Source organism: Microcaecilia unicolor, chromosome 1, assembly GCF_901765095.1.
Source record: "Microcaecilia unicolor chromosome 1, aMicUni1.1, whole genome shotgun sequence".
In the NCBI taxonomy this organism is placed as follows: Eukaryota; Metazoa; Chordata; class Amphibia; order Gymnophiona; family Siphonopidae; genus Microcaecilia; species Microcaecilia unicolor.
The window spans coordinates 600,655,420-600,682,445 of NC_044031.1; the positions used below are offsets into that span (position 1 = coordinate 600,655,420).

Genomic DNA, 27,026 nt, shown 5'->3' on the forward strand with positions numbered 1-27,026 from the left:
AATGCAAAATAACTTTACTGGAACTTCTGCAACTGGCAGTCAAACACTTCAGAATTCTTTAGATGTATTGTCTCCACTCTTTGAATATTCCAAGGCTGTACATATTTACACATACTCCTGTCCTTTACCCATCCTGTTGTGCCAGCAATAAACCAAGGCTGCTCCAGTTACCCTTGATACCAATCCAACTCTTTTAGGCACAGACCCTTTAGGCTGTCCTTCTTCCAGCAATGCACCTTGCAGGGCTGTATCCCAGCCTTGAATAGGCTTCCCCTGCTCTGGTTCCTGCTTCCAGGCTGGATTCACCTTATCCATCTGAAACTCTGTCTCCTTCTCAGTTGCCACTTATAGGGGCAGCAAGTACTCCTTTACTACTACTACTACTACTACTTAACATTTCTAGAGCGCTACTAGGGTTACGCAGCGCTGTACAATTTAACAAAGAGAGACAGTCCCTGCTCAAAGAGCTTACAATCTAATAGACAGCCTGCATTTATTTCTTTTACTGCAGGATCCCCCAGTTTCTCCCAAGGGTTCTGGAGGGTGTACAGGCAACCAAAGACCTCTTGTATCTCACCTCAATCTCCTTTATTATTTTCCAACTCCACTCCTGCTGTCACTCACTACAGGGAACCATTTTATCTCTGCAACTTCTCTGTCAACCGCTCCCCGGTTAGGCCTCCCAATTTCACTCTCCAGCTCACTGGAAGGGACCTCTCTCCCCCCCCCCCCCCCCCCACCCCGGACCTCTGGAAAAATCTATCTGTCTTAGTAATACCAATATCATGGGGTATTACACTAGATACCAGCAACACAATTGGATGGACTTTTGAAATACATTTGCAAGCATCATAATGGACAAACTTTTGGGGGGAGGGGGAAAAGAGGGGAAGGAGGAGTGGTGGGAGCAGTAAAGGAGTAAATGTAGAATAGCAAGGGAAGTCTTAGTTTTGGAAAAACAAAAGTATGCCCCTAATATTCAAAACTATTTAACTGGCCAGGAATGGCTTCTGGCCGGTTAAATAGGGTTTAAGCATCTAACCGCTGATATTTAGTGGAAGATAACTGGTTATCTCCTGCTGAATATTCCAGTTAGCGGCTAGCTGCTAATTGGCTATATCACACAACATAATATGTTGAGGGCTGGGGAGAACCCTGTTCACTTCACAGGTAGGGAGAAAACAAACACAACAGCCAGTTCTTAAACTCTCAGTGTCCTCCTGTGGTCTGCTTTGGCTGGGACAAACAAGTGCTCTTATAAAGAAAAATCCAGTGATTTGTATGGAGTCGTCTCATAAAGTCATATAGGCATTTTATATCACGCATATAGTGAGTCTTTGTTCTGTGACACTGTATAATCATAAACTCCCCACAACCTCCAATAGTGCATAATCTTGCTACACACTTGTGTCCTTCCCTTTATTATTTAACTTTAAATTACTTCGTGCAACACTTCTTTATAATCTTTTACTGTTTTCCTATTTTTTGTTTGTTTTTACTGTGCACTATTCTTTCGTGCAAAAGACCTTGAACGAGTGCAGAAAAAGCATTACTTATCTTCACTCTTCCCAATGCCGTAACTTATCGAATTTGTTCAATCTGCGGCATTAGGCCCTTCATTTGTATCCCTTGTTTGCATTTAACCACAGTGTACGTTTCCCGACAGGAGCCTGTTTCGCATCCGATAGCTTAGTCTGCGTCGTCTGAGTGTGAAGTGAAACCGTACACGAATATTTTTCCAGTCTGCCCAACAAGATAAACTCATTTTACATGGTATGTGATACAGGTATACCCGAGTTTGATTTGTCCTTGCCTTTCTCAGGGCACAGACTGTAGAAGTCTACCAACACTGTTCTTGTACTAAGTTCTGAAGCTAACATTAAAGCCCCTTAAAATTTACACTCCAGCCCATCCCTATCTATTCAGTCTTGATCAGGGCGTAGACCGTAGAAATCTGCCCAGCTCCTACAAAAATTCCATAAAAAGCAAATACACACATGAAAAAATATAAGTAGTCATCAGCTCAACACATGAAAAACTATAAGTACTAGTCAGTTAGCGTTTTATGGAATTTTTGTGGTGATTTGCTTTCTTTTTTGTTCCATCAAATCATACTGCATACTTTTCCACTAGTTAGTATTTAGTAAACCATTTATGCACATGACTAGAACATCACCGGTTATCTAGTATTGCAGAAAGGAAAGTAGGCACCTACTTTGCTTTATTCCAGTAGTTTCAGAACCTAGTCCTGGAGGCATCCCAGCCAGCCAGGTTTTCAGGATACCCACAATGAATATTCATGAGATAGATTTGCATGCAGTAGAAGCAGTCCTACCTTCGCTTAGTAAAAGGACCCCAGAATCAGCCAAGTGCCAACTCTGACCCCAGATTGCCCCTAAAATAGCCAGTTTTCAGTTCGGTGCTAATTTGTTATTTTCAGCGGCGCTAACCATAAGTACATAAGTAATGCAATACTGGGAAAAGACCAAAGGTCCATTGAGCCCAGCATCCTGTCTCCGACAGTAGCCAATCCAGGTCAAGGGCACCTAGTAAGCTACCCAAACGTACAAATATTTTATACAAGTTATTCCCGAAATTGTGGATTTTTCCCAAGTCCATTTCGTAGCGGTCTATGGACGTGTCCTTTAGGAAACCGGCCAACCCTTTTTAAAACTCTGCTAAGCTAACCGCCTTCACTACGTTCTCCGGCAACGAATTCCAGAGTTTAATTATGTTAACCTGTTAAGTACTGCTGAAAATTAGTGGTTAGCCCCAAACAAGCAATTTAACCGGCCAGGAGCCATTTCTGGGTGGTTAAGTCATGTGGAATATCAATTCCATAAAGTTTAATTTGCATGTACAGCCTGTTTTACATGCAGAAAATGTCTCTTATGCAACTGCGTGATGGTATATGCATTGGAAAAAGTGCCCCAAATGTGTGCTACTTTATGGGATGTGCTCCACAGAGCAGTGGTGGAGTTGCAATGTACATGTTTATTTCATAAAATATGCAAGTACATGCATAGGGGATACACACACACATTTGCACCATCTTTGGAGCAGGTATAAATTTTGTGCATTTGAATTTACACCTTTTTAGGGTGGTTCTCAGTACCTAATGTATAGAGAGGCATGAAGGTAACTAATGTTGTCTTTATAAACTAGGCTTCAAATAGGCCACTTTTTGAACGTTTCACATCCATGCTCATTGGCACTTTAACTTAACATAGGGGCACTTTCAATCAGCAAGCAAGTGTCCATCTACTGTGAACATTTCACTTCTACCCCAACTGAAACTAAGCACCAAAAATACAAGGACTAGGGAGCCACTGAGGACTAAATTTAAAACAAATCGGAGAAAATATTTCTTCACTCAGTGTGTAATTATACTTTGGAATTTGTTGGCAAAGAATGTGGTAAAAGCAATTAGCTTAGCAGGGTTTAAAAAAAGGTTTGGCTACTTTCCTAAAAGAAAAATCCATAAGCCATTTTGAGGATGGATTTGGGAAAATCCACTTCTTATTTCTAGGATGCGCAGCATAAAATCTGTTTTACTCTTTGAGATCTTGCCAGATTCTTGTGACCTGGATTGGCCACCACTGGAAACAGGATGCTGGGCTTGTAGGACCTTTTGATCTGTCCCGGTATGGCAACTTATACATATAGTTCCATGGAAGGTTGCTTAAATTTATGTCCCAGTTGGGTGCATACATTTATAGAATACTGCCATCCATCCGGGTAAGTGTGCACTTATCTGCAAAAATGTTAGCATTGTGCCTAATCGATATTCTGTAATTACCAGGACATTTTTTGAAGGGGTACTTGGGGGTACTGAGTACTGGCATCTTTTCCATTGTCTGCTAAAATTGACCCATGGACCCCAAGTTTTAATGAAAGAGCTCAGGCTCTACACACCAATTCTACCTTGTCATAGATTCTGTAACTGGTTGCAGGGGGCCTGGTTATTATGGGGTGGGTACCTCAGTGATCACCCCACTCTTGAAGGGTGGCCTAGCATTTGAGTACTGACACCTTTTTTGCTAGAAAGAAACACACAGATAATTACACACGCAAATGGGCTAGCACATACCTGTTAGGGGGCATTCACAGTAGAGGAGCATGGACGGGTCTTAAGCAGGGCTGACAGTTACATAGGCTACATACAGAATTCTATTATGCACATAACTGTCATGTTTAGGCACAATCATTACATGAGCCATAGACCTGTCGTAAATGTTCATGCCTACATTTCAGCAGGGGGATGCAGATTTCCAGTAGTATTTACAAGGATACACAACTGCCCTTGTACAATAGGCTCACTACACACTTGATTGAGCCACCTAAGTAGAGGCACCCTGTTACAGGCTTTGATAAAAGAATCATTTCAGAAATGTTCTAGAGAGAGGTCATTGGATATAATGACTATATATATTTTTTTGTTTCGTGCAGAGCCTCCATGAACCACTTTTAATGTGGGAAAGCTTGGGAATTCATGTAGGCGTGACTCGGTCAGCTACCAAGACAGACAGGCCTATCTGATGGTCTTTGAATGACCTTTACATTCTCAAATTCTCTTTTTTCCAAATTATAGACCTCTTAAACAGAGCTTCAAACTGGGCTGTAGCATTATGTCTTTTTTCCTTCTATTTTATTTTAATGGCTTACAAAGAAATCTGTGCCTTACAAAGAAATCTGTGCTCAGGAAGTACCAGCTGTGCTATGTTTTTTAAAATATATTAACCCCCCCCCCCAAAAAAAAAAAAAACAACAAAAAAACAACAACAACAACAAGATGGACAGTGCACCTTTTTAAGAGAAGATGCTGAAATTATTTTATGATTACGGTTGTTTTAATTGATATCTGTGGATGAATGTTTCTGGTTGAGTGTGTCTTTTCTATCCTGATGTGGAATTCTTTTCTTTTATAAGTTATTTTATTGTTTACTGCCTTGATCTTTGTTGAATAACCACCAGATATTTAAACCAATTAACGGCCAGGAATGGCACCTGGCCGATGACATGGCACTATCTCCCACTGAATATTGCCAGTTGGGGCTAGATTCTATATATGACGCTTAAAAAAAATCAGTACGGGAAAAAAATAAGCTTAGGTGTATTCTATAAATCACGCCTAAATTTAGGTGAGGTTAACAGAATGCGTCAAGCGCCTGTCCGGGTGACTAAATTCAGTTGCGGGCAGTTATTCCAAGTAAAACTTGGTGTAAATGACTGTCTAAATTAGGTGCGGACCAGATGTATTCTATAACGCACATAGGAGCCCTTTTACTAAGCCACGTAAGCTTCTTTGTGCGCCAAAATGAAGTTACAGCACAGCTATCGCGTGGCTCTCGCGGTAATTTCATTTTTGGTGCACATCCGATACGCGTGTCTGAAAAATAATTTTCAGATGCGTGTATCGGATGCGCGCCAAGTGGCATTTGACGTGCATAGGTCATTACTGCCTTGTTGCCACGTGAGTCTTTACTGCTAGGTCAATGGCTGGCGGTAAGGTCTCAGACCCAAAATGGCAATTTTGATTTTGCTGCACGTTCATTTTCGGCAAAAATTTAAACAAAAGGCCTTTTTTACAGACGTGCTGAAAAATGGATCGGCGTGCACCCAAAACCCGCGCCTACACTACCACAAGCCATTTTTCAGCGCACCTTTGTTAAAGGACCCCCTAGTTTAAAAATCAAGCATGACCCGCCCATTCCACACCCATAGCCATTCCCCTTTTTCAACTAGGTGCCTTAGAATTTACACACATTACTTCACAGAATATGCTTAGACAGTGCGTGTGAATTCTAATTAATGCCAATTAGTGTCAATAATTGCTTGTTAACTGGCAATTATCAGCACTGATTGGCTCACTATTCAATTATGTTGCATACGCAAATCTAGAATACGACTGGCTTTGCGCATGTTAGTTGCACTGTATAGAATCTGGGGGTTAGTGCTTAACACAATATAATCGGCTATCTGCTGATATTCAGTGTATCGCCGGCTAAATTTGCTGGACAAATTAGGCTGCCAGGCTGGTTTCAACGTAACCAGCCAGTGCTGAATATCGGCTTGGCCAGTTACATTTAAACTAGCCAAAAATCACTGGAAATGGCCTGGCATTGAATATCTGGGCTCAGAGCCAACTGGGGGAGGCAGACCAGCCAAACCCCGCAGTCTGAATATCGGGCCCTATGTGCATATATCAAATAAGGATAAACATTATCAGACTCTCAAAATGTCAGGAAGGGGCCCATTATTTATTAGTGCCTCATATCGGTGCTACTCATGATTCACACCCTCAAATTCATGACCTTATTCCACAAAAATAATTTGGCCCACTATTGAGTTGCCCAAGCTTATGAAGGGACTATTTATTTATTTAGAGGCCCTTACTAAATCACATTAAGCACTAATTCCCACGTAATGTGGGGAAAAAAAGGCTTACTGCAAAATGTGTTAAAGGATTTTGTGGTAATTTGCCTGACACTGTGCACTAATTGTGCTTTATTTTTCGTTCTAATTTTTTTTGGGAGAGGGCATGCTATGGGCATGTTCTGATTAGCGTGTACTAACTGGAGAATGTGACTTAATGTGGGAGTACTTAGAACCTCCTAAATAGTCCCGTACGCTAATGAAAAAATTAGCTCAGGACCTGCAAGAAAAAGAAAAGTCCTTAATATACTGTCAGATAAAATATAGGCTTAGCACAAGGAGAATCCCACATTACAATGTGCTAAGCCCATATTGTAGCGCATGCGATTCCCCCCCCCCCCCCCCCCCCCCAGGAAAAGTGTCCCTACTCTAGGGCAGTGGGAGGGAGGATTTTCAGGGAGGTCTCTAACCTGCTTATTTTCGAAGGAGAAGGCCGGCCATCTTTTTTCCATCTCGTAGCCACACCCCCGTCCCACCTTCGGTACCCTGCGGAAACGTTCCCTTTAACTTTGGCCGGCTCTGTGACGGAAAGCAATTGGAGACGACCAAAATCGGCTTTCGATTATATCGATTTGGCCGGGTTCAGGAGATGGCCGGCCATCTCCCGATTTGTGTCGGAAGATGGCCGGCCATCTCCTTCGAAAATAAGCAGGCTTGCCAGTTAGACTCGGATACCTTTTTAGCTGCCAAAATAAACCCTGATATTCAGTGCCGGCTGCAGGAAACAGACCATCATTGAATATCCGTGTTTAATGGCAGCAGCGGACAGCAAACACTCTGCCTGCTGCTGGCTGAATATTTGGCCCCATGTCTCCTGAACTGCATAACCTGCTGTGATCTTGTCTTTATTAAGTGATGTTTTATTTGTTGAGTGATACAATACTCTTTGCTGTCAATGCTTTTGCACCAAAGGTTTTTGCTACCATTTACATCTGAAATCAAATGCGATTACCTCTTTCTCTTTTGACTGCAAAAAGGTACTAAACTTTTCCAGATTCAGATACCTTTGCAAGAGTCACAAAGCAGAAGCAGAGGCAGAGAAAAGAACCATGTATGAGAGAAAAAGAAACTGGTAATCTCCTGATGTGACACCTGTTGCTGAGGAGTTACAATATTTTCAGACAGCTTGCATAATGTATAAACACTGTTCCTAGAGACCAATGGACTGGATCTGTACCGTGGCCATGAATATATTCACCTAATGCAAATGGTCACAATTTTTAGTGGATGACAAAACATTTTGTACTAATTACCTTTCATTGAGGAAACACTACTAATGTACTAAAAATATAAGTTCAATCAAGAAAGCAAATATTGTAAGTGCAGAACTATGAAACGGCAACCTTATGTGTAGCATTATTCCACATGGATAGTCACATTTATAATAGCCTTAGCTTGAGAAATAAATAGTTCACCTACTTTCACAGAGCCTTCTTCTCAGCTTTTCACGGATTTTATCAATGGCATTGTAATCAGAGACATGGAATACATGGGCTGACTTAGGCTCCGAAGCAATCTCATCCAGTTCCTCCTTGAGAGCTTCTCCAACACCAGCTGCAAAGATCTTGATACCAGTTTTGTGTGCTGCCATGGCTGCCTCTAAAACGATATCCTGGCTTCTTCCATCAGTTAGAAGGATAGCAACTTTATTAATAGCACTTTCTCTTGGTCTTCCTCCTGCTTGTTCAGAGAAACTATAGGTTGTAATGAATCTGAGCGCATCTCCTGTATTTGTATTGCCTCCATAGTATTTAATGTTCCTTGAGGCCCTTTTGATTTCCTCAACAGTTTGGTACCTTCCTAGGTCAAATTCAGTGGTTGGCTTGTCACTGTAACGCACCACTCCCACACGAGTCTTATCAGGCCCAATCTCAAATGTTTCTACTAAGTTGGCCACCCATTGGCGGACTTTCTCAAAGTTCTCTTTCCCCACACTTGAGGAAGTGTCCAGGATGAAGACCAGATCATAGTGAATATTCTTGCAACCTGCAAATGCAATGGAAGATATTGAGAGAAAGTGGAAAAGGAAAGCCATGTACCTCAACTACCTGGACACCACATGCCTCCATCACAGAAAAGAAAGCTTCAGAAGCTCTACTCAAGTAGGCCAAGTTTCTCTGTATCGTTGGATCTAATGGCCAAGCCTGGGCCCAACTGTGCTGAATACTGGAAAAGAGTACTTTAAGTCTGGGATTCTAGTCCAGACACAGGTTGTTTTCATTGAGGCCAATATTCAAAGCAATTTAAGCGGGCAGAAGCCTCCTCTACCTGCTTAAATAGCTTCCTGCCATCTAACCGAGGATATTCAATGGCACTTAAGCAGACAGTGCTGTTGAATATCTCCTGAAATCACCCAAACAAAAAGTGGGCAGGTCAGGGGTGGCGCTGGGGTCGGCACTGGGGAGGAGCCCCAGGTTCTGCAGGTGCCGGCAATATTCAGTGCCGACACCCACATAGCTAAGTGGCTTCATTTAGGACAGTCCAAGAACTGTCCTAAATAAGGCCACTTAGATATGCGGGTGCTGGCTCTGAATATCGGGCCAACACCAGCATAATTTTTTTTCTTAAAAAAGAGCCCACACGCCCCCTCCCTTCCCCATCAATATCCCCTCTTTCCTTCCCCCAGCCTGCATCAAGACCTCTTGCAAGACCCTCCGCCCCCATGACTATGAAGATAAGCCACTGGGCTTAACTACATCCCTGGTGGTCCAGCAGGGTCATTGGGGGCAGTAGCGAAGCCCCCTTACTCCTGCCCCTTGTACAATAGCTGCCATAACTTCTCACTGAATATTGAGGGGATTGCCTTTTGAGAGACAGACTAGTACATGCGGTGACCTTGCCAGAGCAGACCATGGGAGAAAACTTTATATTTAAAAGGACTGGGGTTTTTTGATGTTTATTTTCTTCTGACTTGTGAAGAGAACAGGTCACCCCTTCTTTGCACATAAATAAGTTGATTTTTATTTCACTATTAAAACCTCTGTGTGGTTGTAATTTCAAGGTGCCAGGCCCTGCTCCTGCTGAAGCTGCTACAATGCAATTAAGCAAAATGCCTTGTGTTAAAACAAAAAACAGAACTAAAAGGTCATTGAATGTATCTGGTGCAATATACAAAAGTACTTATGTTATGACCAGTTGTAGCATCAGAGACCCAAATTAGATGTCTGACAAGTGCTTAACTGGTTGTTGGAGCAAATATTTGGAGTCATTGCATATCTGCTTCATCAGTTCATAGCAGAGACCAATTTTTACAAGTTGAGTGCAATGGCACTAACTCTGAGTGAACAAAGAAAACAAATTTCTCTTAGAAAGCAGGCATTTCTTGGGCTTAGTTGCAAGTGCAGGATTTACTTGCCCAGGAATCAAACTCTCACAATCCAGATATTCACTCCTAGGACAACACACAGAGGCAAGGATTGAAAAGAAAAGTCTCCCAGGTCAGACTCTTGACATTAATGGCAGAATTGTAACAAGCTGACAATCTCAGCTCAGTTGACTCATTCTTGGGGGTGGGGCAGGAAATTGCTAGTAATAGGCTTTCATTTACAACATAGGAAATGTAGCAACATATCCCATGTCATTGCATGTTGTTTACAAATGAAAACAAGCAGAAAAAAATATGAGATTTTACCATGGATTCTGTATAATGTGACTTAAGTTGCACGCGCAAATCCGGTCATATTCTGGATTTGTGCTCGCAACTTAATTAGCTTTACAAGACAATCAGCACCAATAATTGAACAAGCAATTATTGAGACTAATTGGCATTAATTAGAATTTTATTCACACAAATGTCTAAGCACATTCTATAAAGTGATGTGTATAAATTCTAAGACAGAGATCTGAAAGGGGGTGTGGCCATGGGCGGGTCATGGGTCTTTCTAGAATTTACAGGCACTGTTATATAACATGAGTAAATGGCCGCAACTAAATGTAGTCATAGAAAATGGGTGTTGGGCATATTCTATAAACTACGCCTAGATTTGGGTGTATTCTATAAACCATGCCTAAATTTAACCACAGTTTATAGAATACGCATAGGGACTCTATCAGGCTTATTTTCAAAAGAGAAGGGTGCCCATCTTCCGACACAAATTGGGAGATGGGCGTCCTTCTCTCAGGGTCGCCCAAATCGGCATAATCAAAAGCCGATTTTGGGCATCCACAACTGCTTTCCGTCGCGGGGACAATCAAAGTTCACGGGGGAGTGTTGGCACCGTAGCAAAGGCGGAACTGGGGCATGATTAAGAGATGGGCGTCCTCGGCCGATAATGGAAAAAAGAAGGGCGTCCCTGATGAGCACTTGGGCGACTTTACTTGGTCCATTTTTTCATGCGACCAAACCTCAAAAAGGTGCCCAAACTGACCAGATGACCACCAGAGGGAATCGGAGATAACCTCTCCCAGTGGTCACCAACCCCCTCCCACCCTAAAAAAATACTTAAAAATTATTTTTGCCAGTCTCAAATGTCATACCCAGCTCCATGACAGCAGTATGCAGGTCCCTGGAGCAGTTTTAGTGGGTGCAGTGCACTTCAGGCAGGTGAACTCAAACCCATCCCCCCCCCTACTTGTTACACTTGTGGTGGTAAATGTGAGCCCTCCAAAACCCACCCGAAACCCACTGTACCCACATGTAGGTGCCCCCCTTCACCCTTTAGGGCTACGGTAGTGGTGTACAGTTGTGGGGAGTGGGGTTTGGGGAGCTCAGCACCCAAGGTAAGGGAGCTATGCACCTGGGAGCAATTTGTGAAGTCACTGCAGTGCCCCCTAGGGTGCCCGGTTGGTGTCCTGGCATGTCAGGGAGACCAGTGCACTATGAATTCTGGCTCCTCCCACAACCAGAGGGCTTGGATTTGGTCATTTTTGAGATGGGCATCCTCAGTTTCCATTACGGCCGAAAACCAGGGACGACCATCTCTAAGGTTGACCATCTCAACATTTAGGTCGACCATCTCTAAGGTCGACCTAAATGTTGAGATTTGGGTGTCCATGACCGTATTATCGAAATGAAAGATGGACGCCTATCTTGTTTCGATAATACGGGTTTCCCTGCCCCTTCGCGGGGCCGTCATGCGAGGACGCCCTCATGAAAGCTTGGGTGCCCCTTTCGATTATGCCCCTCTATGTCTAGTAGTTGCCATATGGCATACTGAAACTGAAAGTATATTTAATCTTACTTCTGGAGTATAGCCTAACTTCCTAGTTGTGGAGTATAGACAGTGGTGTGCTGGAGCCGGCTCGCACCGGCTCGCAAGAGCCGGTTGTTAAATGTATTGGCATCTTGTGAGCCGGTTGTTGGCCCGTGCGAGCCGGCATGCCTCTGCTCCCCTGGTCGTCCATCATACGTCTGCAGCTCTGCGAGTCCCCGATAGCTGTTTCCTTCTTACGCCGCACCCCTACCTTTAAAAATTTTATTTTCCCTCGAGGCGCGCCGGTGTTGAAGGCTTGAAGCGAAGGCAGCAGGCTCAGCTCAGTTCCAGGCCTTCCCTTCGCATCATGGCTCCGCCCTCGCGCAAACAGGAAATATGTCAGGCATATGGATAATGGACGACTGGGGGAGCGGGGGGGCTGGAAGAAGGCAGATGGAGGGGAGGAGGGCAGGGGGGAGACGAGGGTTGCTGGACATGGGTGGATCATGGAGGGGATGGCAGGGGAGAGGAGGGTTGCTGGACATGGGTGGGTGGATGGAGGGCAGGGGAGAGCAGGGCTGCTGGACATGGGTGGGTGGATGGAGGGCAGGGGAGAGGAGGGTTGCTGGACATGGGTGGGTGGATGGAGGACAGGGGAGAGGAGGGTTGCTGGACATGGGTGGGTGGATGGAGGGCAGGGGAGAAGAGGGTTGCTGGACATGGGTGGGTGGATGGAGGGCAGGGGAGAGCAGGGCTGCTGGACATGGTGGAGGAGAGGGAAGGGAGAGAGAAGAAATGCTGGACATGGATGGAGGGGAGGGAAGAGTGAGGAAGGAGATGAGAAGAGGGAAAAAAAAGATAGGAGAATAACTGCACATGGATGGAGAAAATAGGCAGAAGCTGAGGACCAGAAATGAAGAAGAAAGGAGGAAAGAAATAAATGGAAAGGAAGCCCTGGAAACGGAGTTAAGAGGACAGATAGCAGCAGAATCGGATACTGGGCCAGAATGATCAGAAAAACAGTCACCAGACAACAAAGGTAGAAAAAAACTCATTTTATTTTCATTATAGTGTTTGGAATATGTTCACTTTGAGAATCAGGTGCTCAACATTAAAAGTTTATACTTATTTACTTATTTATGGCATTTTATCCCACATTAAACATGAATTAGATTGGAACTGGGATCATTTAATAGTTTTTTCCTGGAGAGAGTAATGCTTTGCCCCCCCCCCCCCCCCCCGCTATAGCCAGCTCTGCAATTTTGGGGGGGCGCAGAGGTGGACGGGGGGGGGGGGCGCAGTGGGGGGGGGGGGGGGGGGGGGGGGGCGCCGAGGTGGACTAGGGAGAGAGCCTGTTGTTAAAAATTTACCAGCACACCACTGAGTATAGAGAAATCATATCATGTAGATAGGAACCAGACCATATACATTTTTGGTAGTTGGCCTTATAGTTTGAAGGGAACATTGTACATTCAGTAGGGGAGATTGTCCAGTGATTGCACTGCAGAGGTCCATATGCGACCTTGTTCTCAAAGAGAAGGACAAAATGCTGAAAAAAACATACCTGCTCTTTGTGCCTGAATTTGCTCGCCACCTCCAAAGAGTGCAAGAATTATTAAGATACAAGATATTCGACATCCTATAGCATATACCATGTCTCTTTCCCCCTTGTAAAGCGATGAGAAAGATCTACATATGCATCAAGCCACCTATAAAAGAAAAGAAGATTAAAGTCTAGAGAGAGGCAAATAAACACTTTTGTCACCTGCATTATTGGTGGACCAAGTCATTTTTTTTTGTTTAGTCATCATTTTGTTATATTTTTTAATGTATTGAGAAACCAAGATTTGTTTTAAATCAAAACACTTCCAAGGAATTCTTAAGTCATATCAATGATATGCTTTGATGTCCCCATGCATACCTCCGACCCACCCCCATCCTCCCACCCTGTCAGACTGTCATAGTAATGCTTGAATGTTTTCACTTATACACACTGTCAGCTAGCACATTTGCTTATTTCTGATCTGACGAAGAAGGGCAACCTTCGAAAGCTAATCAAGAAATGTATTAAGTTATGTCCAATAAAAAAGGTATCATCTTATTTTCTTTTCCGTGTTTTATTTTGTTTGATTTCTATTGATAACCTTAAGAGTGGACTAACACGGCTACCACACTCCTCTACTTAAGTCATCCCAGAAACCACCAACCACTGAGCATGTCTAGCTAGATGATGGGTTGTAAATTATGGTTAATTGATGTGAACGTGCTGCAAATGTATTTTTATGAATGGAAAGTATAACAAATCAACATAAAGAAATTTAGGTTAATTTGAGGAAAAAACACTGGGAGCCTGATACTCAATAGATTTATGTTCCTAGCCTTGAGAATTATGCACTTAACCCTCCATTGCCCCAGGTATAAATAAGTACCTGTATACAATATGTAAGCCGCATTGAGCCTGCCATGAGTGGGAAAGGGCGGGGTACAAATGTAACAAAAATAAAAATAAAAAAAATAGATTCTAAAAATGGTGCAAAATAAATCAGCTCTGAAAAATGTAAGTGGTGAGCGCTATTGTATTGCAAAATAAATATGTAAAAAAAGGGATCAATGTCTGTCCATAAAAATTAACACATTTTGCATGAAGAACCTGTGAATATCTCCTCAGACTTCATAAATCAGAAACCTCAGTACTGTCAAAAAAGCAGCTCTATGAGAAAAAAAATGTCTATTACATTTTATGGGAAATTAGAAACTGTAGAATGCTGATCACTGTTCTATTTTTATTAGGATTCATTTACTGCCTTTTTGAAGGAATTCACTCAGGGCGGTGTACAGGAAGAATGTCAAACAAAAGCAAAAGACAATTACAGCATTAAAAAAAATTCAAACAACATTACAAAGTATGGTATAGTATGCAACATTACCATGTCAACACAATACACAAATAAACATGTTAATAGATAGTATAGGGTGTAAGCAAAGATGGAACATAAAGATAGATAAGATAAAGTAACAAGAGTAAGAAAATAAGGGACTAGTTAAAACGAGTTGAGAATGAGGTCAGAAAGGTGCTTGAACATTATCTTGGCTAGGGTAGAAGTGGATAAACATGCCCTGCTATATTATATGCAGCTGGTATCATTAGTTTCAAAAGCTCCCCCCCCCCCCCTCCTCTTCTTGCCAACACAATAAAAACTAACTGTAGCAGCTGACAAAGGATGGTGCCACAAAGAACCTCCAACAAACATTTTCCAAAGATTCCCCCTCCCGTGTGAACTCCTAAAATCCCTACATCCGCACACACTTACGCAAACCCCAAGCCCCATATCATCTCTTCACATGTCAGACCCAAACATATACACCTCTATGCCCCGCACACCCACCCTCAATACTTCCCACCCCACACACTCACACCCAAACACTCACATGCATCAACACATCACTACCTCCAAATTCCTACCATATACAGGCAACAAGGGGGAGATTCTATATATATGGCGCCTAAAAAATCAGTGCTGACTAAACATGTTCTATATAATCGGTGCCTAGATTTAGGCACCGATTCTAGAATACACTTAGTTAATATTTCAGCACTTAAATCTATGTGTATCCATTTACACTAACAAAAACATGGCGTAAATCCCAGCATGTAGATTTAGGTGCACTGGGCCATATTCTATAACCAGGCATATAAATTTCAGTATGCCCACGAAACACCTATTTCCCCACATATAATCACACCCCTTTTGGCCTGTGCAAGTTAGAAGTTTGGCGCACATGGTTTGAGAATACGCTTAGCGAGTTGTATGCCTAAACTCTAATCAGTGGCAATTAGTGCTCATTATTACTTGCTAAGTGCTGTTATCAGCGCTCACTAGCTTGTTAAATTACGTGCATTGTTATAGAATCTGTGCCGATATCGGTGCCGATCTCTAGACATGCTACATAGAATCTGGGGGTAAATCCCCCCCCCCTATATAACCTGCATCACCTCATAGCTACACACCCTATTCCTTCACATGCAAGTCCAACACATACCCTACCTATCACACTCACACCCCTCCCAGAAATAGCCTCCCCCCCACACACACTGCATACACCAACATTATTTACTCACATACATCAGATTCCCAAACACCAAACCCTCATATCCCCATAAATTTCCCGCACACTGAACCCACACCCACATCTCCCCCACACATTTCACATCCACACCTCACCCACACGCTTATACATCACCCCCTCGTTCCCCTCCCAGACAGACACATAACTAAACGCTTTCCTTGCACTCTCACACCTTCCCATTATTGGGATAAATTAACTGCCTTATAAACAGATTCACTTATCCCAACCCCATTTCTGTTTACACATACCCTCCTGCACCACAACATACAAAACAAACAGACACATACCTGATCCCAGCACACCCACATAATCCACGTCTACTCCAAGTCTCCAACACAGACAGGAAAAATAACTGACACAGTTCTGAATTCACTCACCAAACACACATTCTCATACCTCTCAACAACCAGCCTTTCAACAACACAGAGCTTTCTATCAAGTATATCTACCTCACATGAGCATAATCTTTTTCCTCTGGTGTGACTGACCTTGTTTGCACTGTTTTTGCATCTATCACCAACCCAGAAGCTAAGTGTTTTTTATGGTTTTCGGATTGATCCATTAAGAACTTCCTGTGGAGTTTTTAGCAAGAGTTAAGAGTAAAGGGTTTTTTATGCTGATGAAGAAAGTTGGACCCAGTAATATTCCTCTTACCCTGTTACAGGGGCGTAGCTACGGGTGCAGGCCCACCCAGTTTTGCCTCAGGCCCGCCCCACCCAGAAGCAGAGTCCATCAGCTCCCGGACCCCAAACAGTTTGCCATCGCTGATCGGGATTCCGACTCCACCCCTCTCTTCCTCCCTCCCTCGGCGCTGCAGTAATGTACCTGGGATCCCGGCAGCATTAGCGATGTATCCACGCTGCCTTCGCACTGCCCCGGGGTACATTACTGCAGCGCCGAGGGAGGGAGGAAGAGAGGGGTAGAGTCGGAATCGTGCGATTCTGGACCTCACGGGCGGGCGGGCGCCTTCGCACTGCCCCAGAAGCCTTCTCGTAAAGAGAGGGCTTCCGGGGCAGTGCGAAGGCAGTGTGGATACAAAGCCAATGCTGCCGGGATCCCAGGTGGAAGCGCCGGAGGGAGGAAGAGAGGGGTAGATGGTCACGGAATCGGCGATCCTGGACCTCGCGGGCGGGCAGGGTGTAACTTGATCTGGGAGAGGCGGGGCACAGCAGAGGGAGGGGTGGTGAGCAGAGTGAGGGAAGGAGCAGGAGATGGATGGGACTGGGAGGGGTGATGAGTAGAGGGTGGATAGGACTGGGAGAAATGGGGCACAGCAGAGAGAAGGAGCAGGAGATGGATGGGAGGGCAGGGCCCAGGGAGAGAGGAGAAATTCCTGGACATGGAGGGAAGGGTAGGGGAGAGAGAATTGCTGGGTATGGATGAATGGAGGGAAGGGCAGGGGAGAGAGGAGAATTGCTGGGTATGGATGAATGGAGGAGGGCAGGGGAGAGAAGAGAATTGCTGGGTATGGATGGATGGAGGGGGGCAGGGGAGAGAAGAGAATTGCTGGGTATGGATGGATGGAGGGGACAGGGGAGAGAAGAGAATTGCTGGGTATGGATGGAGGGGAGGGGAGAGGAGAGTTGCTGGACATGGGTGGATGGAGGGGAGGGCAGGGGAGAGGAGGGTTGCTGGACATGGATGGAGGGAAGGGCGGGAGAAAGGAGGGTTGCTGGACATGGATGGAGGGAAGGACAGGAGAGAGGAGGGTTGCTGGACATGGATGGAGGAGAGGGAAGGGAGAGAGAAGAAATGCTGGACATGGATGGAGGGGATGGAAGAGTGAGGAAGGAGATGAGATGAGGGAAAAGGAAGAGAGGAGAAAAACTGCATATGGATGAAGAAAATAGGCAGAAGCTGGATCCACTGGACAGTCAAGTCTGCGGAGGACCCAGCTTTTACTTACGGATATAGAGCAAGAAATGAAGAAGAAAGGTGGAAAGTAAAGAAATAAATGGAAAGAAAGATCTGGAAATGGAGTTAAGAGGACAGATAGCAGCAGAATCAGGTACTGGGCCAGCATGATCAGAAAAACAAAGTCACCAGACAACAAAGGTAGAAAAAATCATTTTATTTTCATTATAGTGTTTGGAATATGTCCACTTTGAGAATCAGGTGCTCAACATTAAAAGTTTATATTTATTTATTTATTTATTTATTTATTTATTTATTTATTTATGGCATTGTATCCCACATTAAACATGAGTTAGATTGGAACCTGGGATCATTTAATGTTTTTTTTTCCTGGAGAGAGTAATGCATTGCCACCCCTCCCCCAGGCTTTCTCCCCGGCTATAGCCAGCTGTGCAATTTTGAGGGGAGGTGGACGGGGGGGGGGGGGGGGGGCGCAGAGGTGGACCGGGGAGAGAGCCTGTTGGTAAACATTTACCAGCACACCACTGTCTAGTGCCCACCCATCCAACCTGTTGGCCCACCCAAAAATAGACTTCTGGCTACGCCACTGCCCTGTTAACATATAAAGGGTAGAGGCTGGGTTACCGAGGCTTTTTCCCTTTCTCATATTTTGCACTACACAGGAATAGTATAGTATACTAAGTATTTTGCAGTTATACAAGAGAGGGGGGTTGTTGTATATTGGATATTATATACTCTCTTATCCTTTGAGTATTGAACCATAATCGTTCTCCTCCCAGACTTTAATGAACCACCAACAAGCAATTGCAGCAGACTGCAGAAATTTTCTTTGGCTTTCCTTTATTCATATTTGTCTTGTAACTGCACTGGGCTGCTGATTTGCACTTTATAGAGAAACAAGCACTGATAACATGTCTTCAATTGCTGCTGAAAATGTCTGGCAAACCTTTAAGATATCCTAAACCCCATGTCTTGCCTCAGGTTTCATCAGTGCAGGATTAAGGGACAGGCACATGCCTAAGACCCAAATGTTTAGGAGAAACCCTCTCTGATGTTTTAATTTAATGGCTTTCAAAGCAGATTTTTGCCCTGGTGAGCCAGCTGCTGACAGAAAAAAAAGAGCTAAAGAATGGGGATGGGACTAGAGTCACCACTGCCCACAGAAGTCTGACTATTCTCCCCGTACCTGTACATTATCCTCCAGTCATCAGGAGGAGACAGTGAACAACACCCATCTTCTTCTGCTTCCTTCTTTGCAGTCAAAACCACATAAGCTCATTTCTGGGAGCCTTTCAATGTCTTTAAATTATGATGGTGGGCCGTTCTAGTCTTGCTGTTGGTCAGGGTTCCCCTTTATCCAACCAGAGTTTCTCACACCATCCCAATTGCCACTTATATAGACAGCAACTGTTCCTAAATTCAGCCTGAGTTTATTTAGCCACACAGGAGACTTTCACGCTTATTTTCGAAAGAGAAGGCCTTCTCGCAAGGTCGTCCAAATCAGCATAATCGAAAGCCGATTTTTTGACACCCTCGACTGCTTTCTGTCGCAGGGACAACCAAAGTTCCCGGGGGCATGTCGGCAGGGTAGCGAAGGCGGGACTGGGGCATGATTAGGAGATGTTCGTCCTCGGCTGATAACATAAAAAGGGCGTCCCTGACGAGCACTTGGCCGACCTTACTTGGTCCATTTTTTTCACGACCAAGCCTCAAAAAGGTGCCCGAACTGACCAGATGACCACCGGAGGGAATCGGGGATGACCTCCCCTTATTCCCCCAGTAGTCACTAACCCCCTCCCACCATAAAAAACAAGTTTAAGAATACTTTTTTGCCAGCCTCTATGCCAGCCTCAAATGCCATACTCAGATCCATCGCAGCAGTATACAGGTCCCTGGATAAGTTGTAGTGGGTGCAGTGTACTTCAGGCAGGCAACCCTGGGGGGGGATTGGGGGGGCTCAGCACCCAAGGTAAGGGAGCTATGACCTGGGAGCAATTTGTGAAGTTCACTGCAGTGCCCCCTAGGGTGCCCGGTTGGTATGCTGGCATGTGAGGGGGACCAATGCATTACAAATACTGGCTCCTCCCATGACCAAAGGGCTTGGATTTGGACGTTTTTGAGATAGACATCTTTGGTTTCCATTATCGCCGAAAACTGAGGACGACCATCTGAAAAATGACCTAAGGATGACCATCTCTAAGGTCTACCTAAATGTCAAGATTTGGGCGTCCCCAACCATATTATCGAAACAAAAGATGGACGTCCATCTTGTTTTGATAATACACGTTGCCCCGCCCCTTCACGGCACCGTCCTTAGAGTTGGGCGTCCTTAGAGATGGTCATCCCCGTTCGAAAATGCCCCTCTTTATCACTTTCAGCTCCACCTCCCCTGTCAATCAACTCATAAACCCACTTTCTTTCTGCAACATATTTAAACACCACTCCCCTTGAGCAAGGCCTTGGTCCCGCCCAGGGACATACCAGCTCTCCCACCCAGTGATATCCAGAGAGCTGACACCATTCAGTAATCCCCAAATAATGGGGATTACAATAGAACGTAAGAATAGTCATAATGGGTCAGACCAATGGTCCATCTAGCCCAGTATTCTGCTTCCAACGGTGGTCATTTCAGGTTACAAGTACCTGACAGAATCCCAAAGGGTTTATTCTCCCTGGGTTTATTTATTTATTTGTTACATTTGTACCCCACATTTCCCCACCTATTTGCAGGCTCAATGTGGCTTACATAGTACCATGAGGCGTTAGTCGCCTCCAGTGATGAAACAAACACAAAGTGATGTTATTATCAAAGAGGTTGATGTGTTACAAACATATTAGGAGAATCGTAGAGAAGAAGGGTTATAAAGTGTTCATTATGGCTTTGGTTTCGTTGTGTTGCTGGGTTCAGGCACCTAAGTTGGGTCAGTAGGGTATGCCTTTTCGAACAGGTTGGTCTTTAGTGATTTCCGGAGTTGTACGTTGTTTTAATGGCTTTCGGTAGTGCATTCCACAGTTGCGTGCTTATATAGGAGAAGCTGGATCCGTAAATTGATTTGTACTTGAGTCCTTATCAGCTAGGGTAGTGAAGATTTAAGTATGTTTGTGATAGTCCGATTGTGTTTCTGGTTGGCAGGTCTATAAGGTTGGTCATATATCCCGGGGCTTCGCCATAGATAATTTTGTGGACCAGGGTGCAGACTTTGAAAGTTATATGTTCCTTGATTGGGAGCCAATGCAGTTTTTCTCGGAGGCTTTCGAATCGTGATTTTCCAAATATAAGCCTGGCTGCTGTGTTTTGAGTGGTCTGTACATGTCGCTTCTTCCTCTATAACATTAGCAAAATTCGCCCTTTCCTCTCTGAGCACACCACCCAAACTCTCATCCACTCTCTCATTACCTCTCGCCTTGACTACTGCAACCTACTCCTCACTGGCCTCCCACTCAGCCATCTATCCCCCTTCAGTCCATTCAGAACTCTGCTGCACGTCTTATCTTCTGCCTGGACAGATATACTCACATCACTCCTCTCCTCAAGTCACTTCACTGGCTTCCGATCAGGTACCGCATACAGTTCAAGCTTCTCCTACTAACCTACAAATGCACTCGATCCACAGCCCCTCCTTACCTCTCTACCCTCATCTCCCCTTACATTCCTACCCGTAACCTCTGTTCTCAAGACAAATCCCTCCTGTCAGTACCCTTCTCCACCACCGCCAACTCCAGGCTCCGCCCTTTCTGCCTCACCTCACCTCATGCGTGGAACAAACTCCCTGAGCCCATACGCCAGGCCCCCTCCCTGCCCATCTTCAAATCATTGCTCAAAGCCCACCTCTTCAATGTCGCCTTCGGCACCTAACCACCACACCTCTACTCAAGAAATCTAGACTGCATCAACTTGACATTTTGTCCTTTAGATTGTAAGCTCCTCTGAGCAGGGACCGTCCTTCTTTGTTGATCTGTACAGCGCTGCATAACCCTAGTAGCGCTCTAGAAATGTTAAGTAGTAGTAGTAGTAGTCTGTAGTTTCTTTATGAGTTGCTCTTTGCATCCCGCATAAATTCCATTGCAGTAGTCTGCATGGCTTAGTACCATTGATTGTATTAGGTTATGGAATGTTGCCCTCGGGAAGAATGGTTTCACGCGTTTGAGTTTCCACATTGAGTGGAGCATTTTCTTAGTTATGGAGTTAACTTGGCTCTCGAGTGTAAGGTTCCAGTCGATTATGACACAGAGGATTTTCAAGCTATCTGAAATAGGGAGGGTGTGGTCTGGGGTGACTAGGTTTGTGGGTATGTTCATGTTATATTGGGATGAGAGGATGAGGGAGTGTGTTTTTTCTGTATTGAGTTTTAGTTGGAATGCATTTGCCCGTGAGTTCATGGTGTCCAAGCCGAGGTTGATTTCATTGGTGATTTCTGTCAGATCATGTTTGAAGGGGATGTAAATTGCAACGTCGTCTGCATAGGTGAATGGGTTGAGGCCCTGGGTGGATAATGTTATGGTTTACCATGTCAAATGCACTGGACATGTCGAATTGGAGGAGAAGTATGCTTTTCCCTGTTGCTATTTCCTGCTTGAATTTGGCCAGGAGGGTGGTGAGCACAGTTTCATTCTCTCCCTGGCCCTCAGACTTTCTGTTTCTGAGGTATGTGCATTTGCCAGTGATTTAGTGCAGCTGCTGTCCACTTTGCCAGAGGGCAAGTGTTCAAATAATATCCCTTGCCAGCCAATCCTGTTAATTAACCACGTGTTTGAGGAGCAGGACCGCATCCCAGTTTGCCAGTGCTACATAATAACAAATGCTGGCGTCATATCCTACCATTCTACTGTTATCATTCCTTGTAATCACAGTAAAATAAATGTTTGAAGTTTTGGAAAGCTCAGCCTGCAGTGAGTCTTCTATAGAAATCATTATTGAACAGCTTGCTTGTTCTCACTGATTCAGAAAAATAAGTTCAAGACAAGTGTTTTATTTAAAAACAAAACAAAAACCAAAGTAAATATAGAAAAAAAAGGAGAAGGGAGGGTATGAACACAACAAGAAGGTAACTGATTGGGGGGGGGGGGTGTATGATAGGGGTCTACAAAATCCTGATTGGTGCAGAACAGTTAAAAGTGAATCATTTTTTTTACTCTTTCAAAAAGTACAAAGACTAAGGGCCTCTCATTGAAGTTACATGCGAATAGGAGGAAATATTTTTTCTCTTAACAAATAGTTAAGCTCTGGAACTCTGTGCTGGAGGATGGAGTAGCAGCAGTTAGCATATCTGGGTTTAAAAAAGGTTTGGACAAGTTCCTGGAGGAAAAGCCCATAGTCTGCTTTAGAGATAGACTTAGGAAAGCCAGTGCTTGCCCTGGGATTGATGCATGAAATCTTGTTACTATTTGGGATTCTGCCAGGTACTTGTGACCTGGATTGGCCACTTGGAAATAGGATAGTGGGCTAGATGGACCACTGGTCCATTCCAGTATGGCTGTTTTTATGTTCTAAGCAGGAAAGCTGAGAACAAATTTTTAGAAGGATAGATAGAACTCCTGCTCCATAGCCCTCCTCCTTTATTTAAATGGATTCATAAGTACAGCAGACAGCGAAACCTTCCAAGCCATTAAGTGTAAGCTCTTTGACTTTTTCTGTTTCTGGTATCTACACTTTTCTTCTGCATTCTATTCAACTATGTAAAACTTCCTTGAAAACAATTCCACTAATGTCTTGCCACTCTGACCTACTACTGCAATGACTATCATTTATTATTACTACAGTGCTACTAGAGATACACAGTGTTAAGGAGTACATATAAGCGATGGTCTCTGCTTCATGGAACTGGAGACACACGGGATAAACAAGAAGCTAGGAGAAATTCATCTAACATGGAAAAAAGGTTAAAAATAAGACAAACATTAGAGTTTTGTTTTAGCCTGGCCATTTAAATCACCTATCCGGGGTTAACTGGGCATTTTCAACAGCACATAACCAGATAGCGCTGTTGAAAATGCTTGGTTAGCAGAAACGTAGCCAGACTTGGTATTTTGGATGGGTCCAGAGGTAAATTGGATGGGTCCTTCCACATGCATGTGCTCCCTTCCCCCCAAACATACACCAAAAAAATCTTCCTGGAGATATTTTTTAAGAATATAAGAGATTTTTATTTACTTACTCCACATCTTCTCCCTCTTCTCTGCAGCGTCCCGGCATCTGCGCTCCTTTCTCTGAACTCCATCCCTCCCCGATATTGGTACAGGCATCCTTGGCGCCTGCAGTGATTCATTCTCACTGCTTGTGCCAGCCCTGCAGGCTTCCGTCTGCCATGTCCCGCCCTCGCTGATGTCATTGCCTGTTTCCTGTCTAGTGGAACGTGGCAGATGAAAGCTTGTGGGGCCGGCACAAGCAGTGAGAATGAATCACTGCAGGCATTGAGGACACCTGTACCGACACCGAGGAGGAGTTCAGAGACTGGAGTGCAAATGCTGGGATGCTGCGGAGGAGAGGGGGGAAGAGAGCAGTGTGGCACTGCAGCTGGGTGGGCCTGAGCCAAGATTGGGTGAACTTGTGCCCACCCAGGCCTACCCGTAGCTACGCCACTGCTGGTTAGTACACAAGCTAAAACCGGCTACTTTGGGGGTTTTGGAGGGGAGGGGGTGGAGTCAGCACTTAACCAGTTAAATTCAATATTCGGCACTTAACCGGTTAAAATTAACTGCATAAATAGGACCGCATAAAAGGTAGTCCTTTCTTTATGCGGTTCTTTAGAGTTGGTTATGTGCTGAACATCGCACTTAACCAGTTATATTTTGGCTGGCTCCATATATCTGGAAATTCAATGCCAGAGCCCGGACATAGCCTGGCAATGAATTTCTGGGTATAATACTGGTGGAGGTCATCAAAACACTGATCGCCCTCAGCAGAATATCAGACCCAATCCACCAGATTCTATATAGCGTGCCTAGAAACCCACGCTGAAATCCAAGCGTATTCTATAACAATGCACATAACTAAATTGGCTTAACAAGCTAATCAGCATTGATAACAGCTCTTAACAAGCAATAATGACCACTAATTGGCAATAATTAGAAATTATGCACACAACTCGTTAAGCATATTCTGTAATGCAGTGCACATAACTTCTAACGTGTGCAGGAAAAAAGGGTCTATGGGCGGGGAAATGGACATTTCGTGGGCATTCTGAAATTTACGTGCATAATTATAGAATATAGCCCAGTGCACCTAAATTTACACACTGGGATTTACGCCACATTTTCAGTAGTGTAACCGGAGGTGCGTAGTTTTAGACACTGGGATATTGAATAAGCGTATTCTGTATACCGTGCCTAAATCTAGGTTTGGGTTATAGAATATGCTTAGTCGGAACTGTTTTCAGCGCAGATTTTTTAGGCGCCATATATAGAATCTCCCCCAATGTGCCTAAATGTAGGCGTGATAAATTAATTTTGGAAGATACCAAAATATACAACACAGGGCAGCTTCAAAAGTTACGCCAACTAAAACCTGGTGTAAATCCCGATGCCTAAATAGTACTATGTTACTATTTATCCTCTTTGCTTCGGGGCTGATGCGCAGACCTCAGCTCTAACACAGGCACGAGCATCAGATGTCACCTGACCTACTGGCGCGTGCATGTGGCAACCTCTCAGCACTCAGTGCCAGTGAATCAGAGACAAATCTTACATGTGTGCACCAGAGTGTTCCAAGTTCCACCTTCCATTCTTTCCTTGCCTGCAGTGCTGTGGCTCAAATCCAGAGAGGGAATGAGAGAGCTGACCGGAATGGGTCTTGCGGAGACAAGTGGGGATGGGTAAGATTCCAGTGGGGACGGGTAAGATTTCTGTCCCCATGCAACTCTCTATTCTGGAATGAGGGGGCATAGGATGAAAGTGAAAGGGAATAGACTCATAAGTAACCTGAGGAAATACTTCTTCATGGAAAGTGTGGTATATTTGAGGCCCCCCTTTGGAAGTGGTGCAGATGAAAACTATCTGAATTCAAGAAAGATTGGGACAAGTACATAGGATCACTAAAGGAGTGAAAAGAGAGAGTAGACTGAATGGATGGGCAGACTGGATAAGCCATGTGGTCTTTATCTGGCTTCATTTTTCTCTGTCTCTATGTTCTATGTTAGTTTTTTCTGGATGTATTCTGATGATGAGCTAAACGATTTTCTTTACAAAAGATCTTGTATAGACATTCTGCTGCCTCTAAGTTACTTCTTCTTCACCCCTGCCATTAGTTTTCTATCCAGCTTATTTTCGAAAGAGAAAAACGCCTATAGTGCGACCTAAATCGGGAGATAGACGTTTGTCTCGTAAAGGCGCCCATATCGGTATAATCGAAAGCCGATTTTGGGCGTTTCCAACTGCACTCCGTCACGGAAACGAATAAAGTTGGCGGGGGCGTGTCGGAGGCGTGGTGGAGGCGGAACTAAATTTTTGATAACAATCAATAAAGGCGCTTATTGTTGTATCTGCTTTGTGCCTCTGTTCTATAACCTGTGGGCCTCATTCATCTCGCACACAACTCCAAAGGGGGTGTGGCCAAGGGGAGGGGCACGGGCAAGTCATGGGTATTCCCAGGATTTAGGCGCAGAGTTATAGAATATTTCCATTTCCACGCTTAAAGCTAGGTGTGAAAATGACTTAGAAAAGAAGAAAGAAGCAGACCTTATCTAGAAAATAGTTCATTTATTAGTCATTAAAAACTCCCAGAATTCAAAGGGACCAAGGAAGAGATGCATTCGTAATCAGCTCTCGTGAAGTTGTTGTTTGACAGCTGTTGGTAAGACTGTTCAGTGCAGAACTGCCTTTACAGAATTTGCACATAGGAGGAGACTAAGCATATTATATAAGCGGTGCCTATAGAATATGCTTAGTTGATACATCAGAGCCTAAATCTGCACGCCTCCTTTTACACCATTGAAAATGTGGCATAAATCCCAGCAAGTAGTTTTAGCTGCACTGGGCCATATTCTATAATTACATGCGTAAATTTCAGAATGCCCTGAAAATGCCCATAACCACACACCTTTTTGCCTGCGTGGATTAGAAGTTAGTCACACTGCATTGCAGAATGTGTTTAATGAGTTGTGTGCAGAAATTCTAATTACTGCCAATTAGTGCTCATTATTTTATTTTTTTTCATTACATTTGTACACCGCACTTTCCCACTCATAGCAGGTTCAATGCAGCTTGTATATACAGGTACTTATTTGTACCTGGGGCAATGGAGGGTTAAGTGACTTGCCCAGAGTCACAAGGAGCAGCCTGTGCCTGCAGTGGGAATTGAACCCAGTTCCCCAGGACCAAAGTCCACCACTCTAACCACAAGGCCACTCCTCCACTCTTGCTTGTTAAGAGCTGTTATCAATGCTGATTAGCATTTTAAGCCAATTAAGTTATGTGCTTTTATATAGAACTAGCCTTTGAGCCCATAAAAACGGGCTATTA

The 27,026-nt window shown here is 44.2% G+C and overlaps 1 protein-coding gene across 1 annotated transcript in view; it reads right to left on the reverse strand.

Moving 5' to 3' along the window:
- COL22A1 (collagen type XXII alpha 1 chain) overlaps positions 1 to 27,026 on the reverse strand; it is a 743,309-nt gene that overhangs the window by 643,452 nt on the left and 72,831 nt on the right. Inside the window, exons 2-3 of the mRNA XM_030219538.1 lie at positions 13,132 to 13,276; positions 7,855 to 8,421 (exon numbers count right to left, since the gene is read on the reverse strand). Coding sequence (XP_030075398.1) covers positions 7,855 to 8,421; positions 13,132 to 13,222 — 658 coding nt within the window. The 5' untranslated portion in view covers positions 13,223 to 13,276. The remainder of the gene's footprint in view (positions 1 to 7,854; positions 8,422 to 13,131; positions 13,277 to 27,026) is intronic.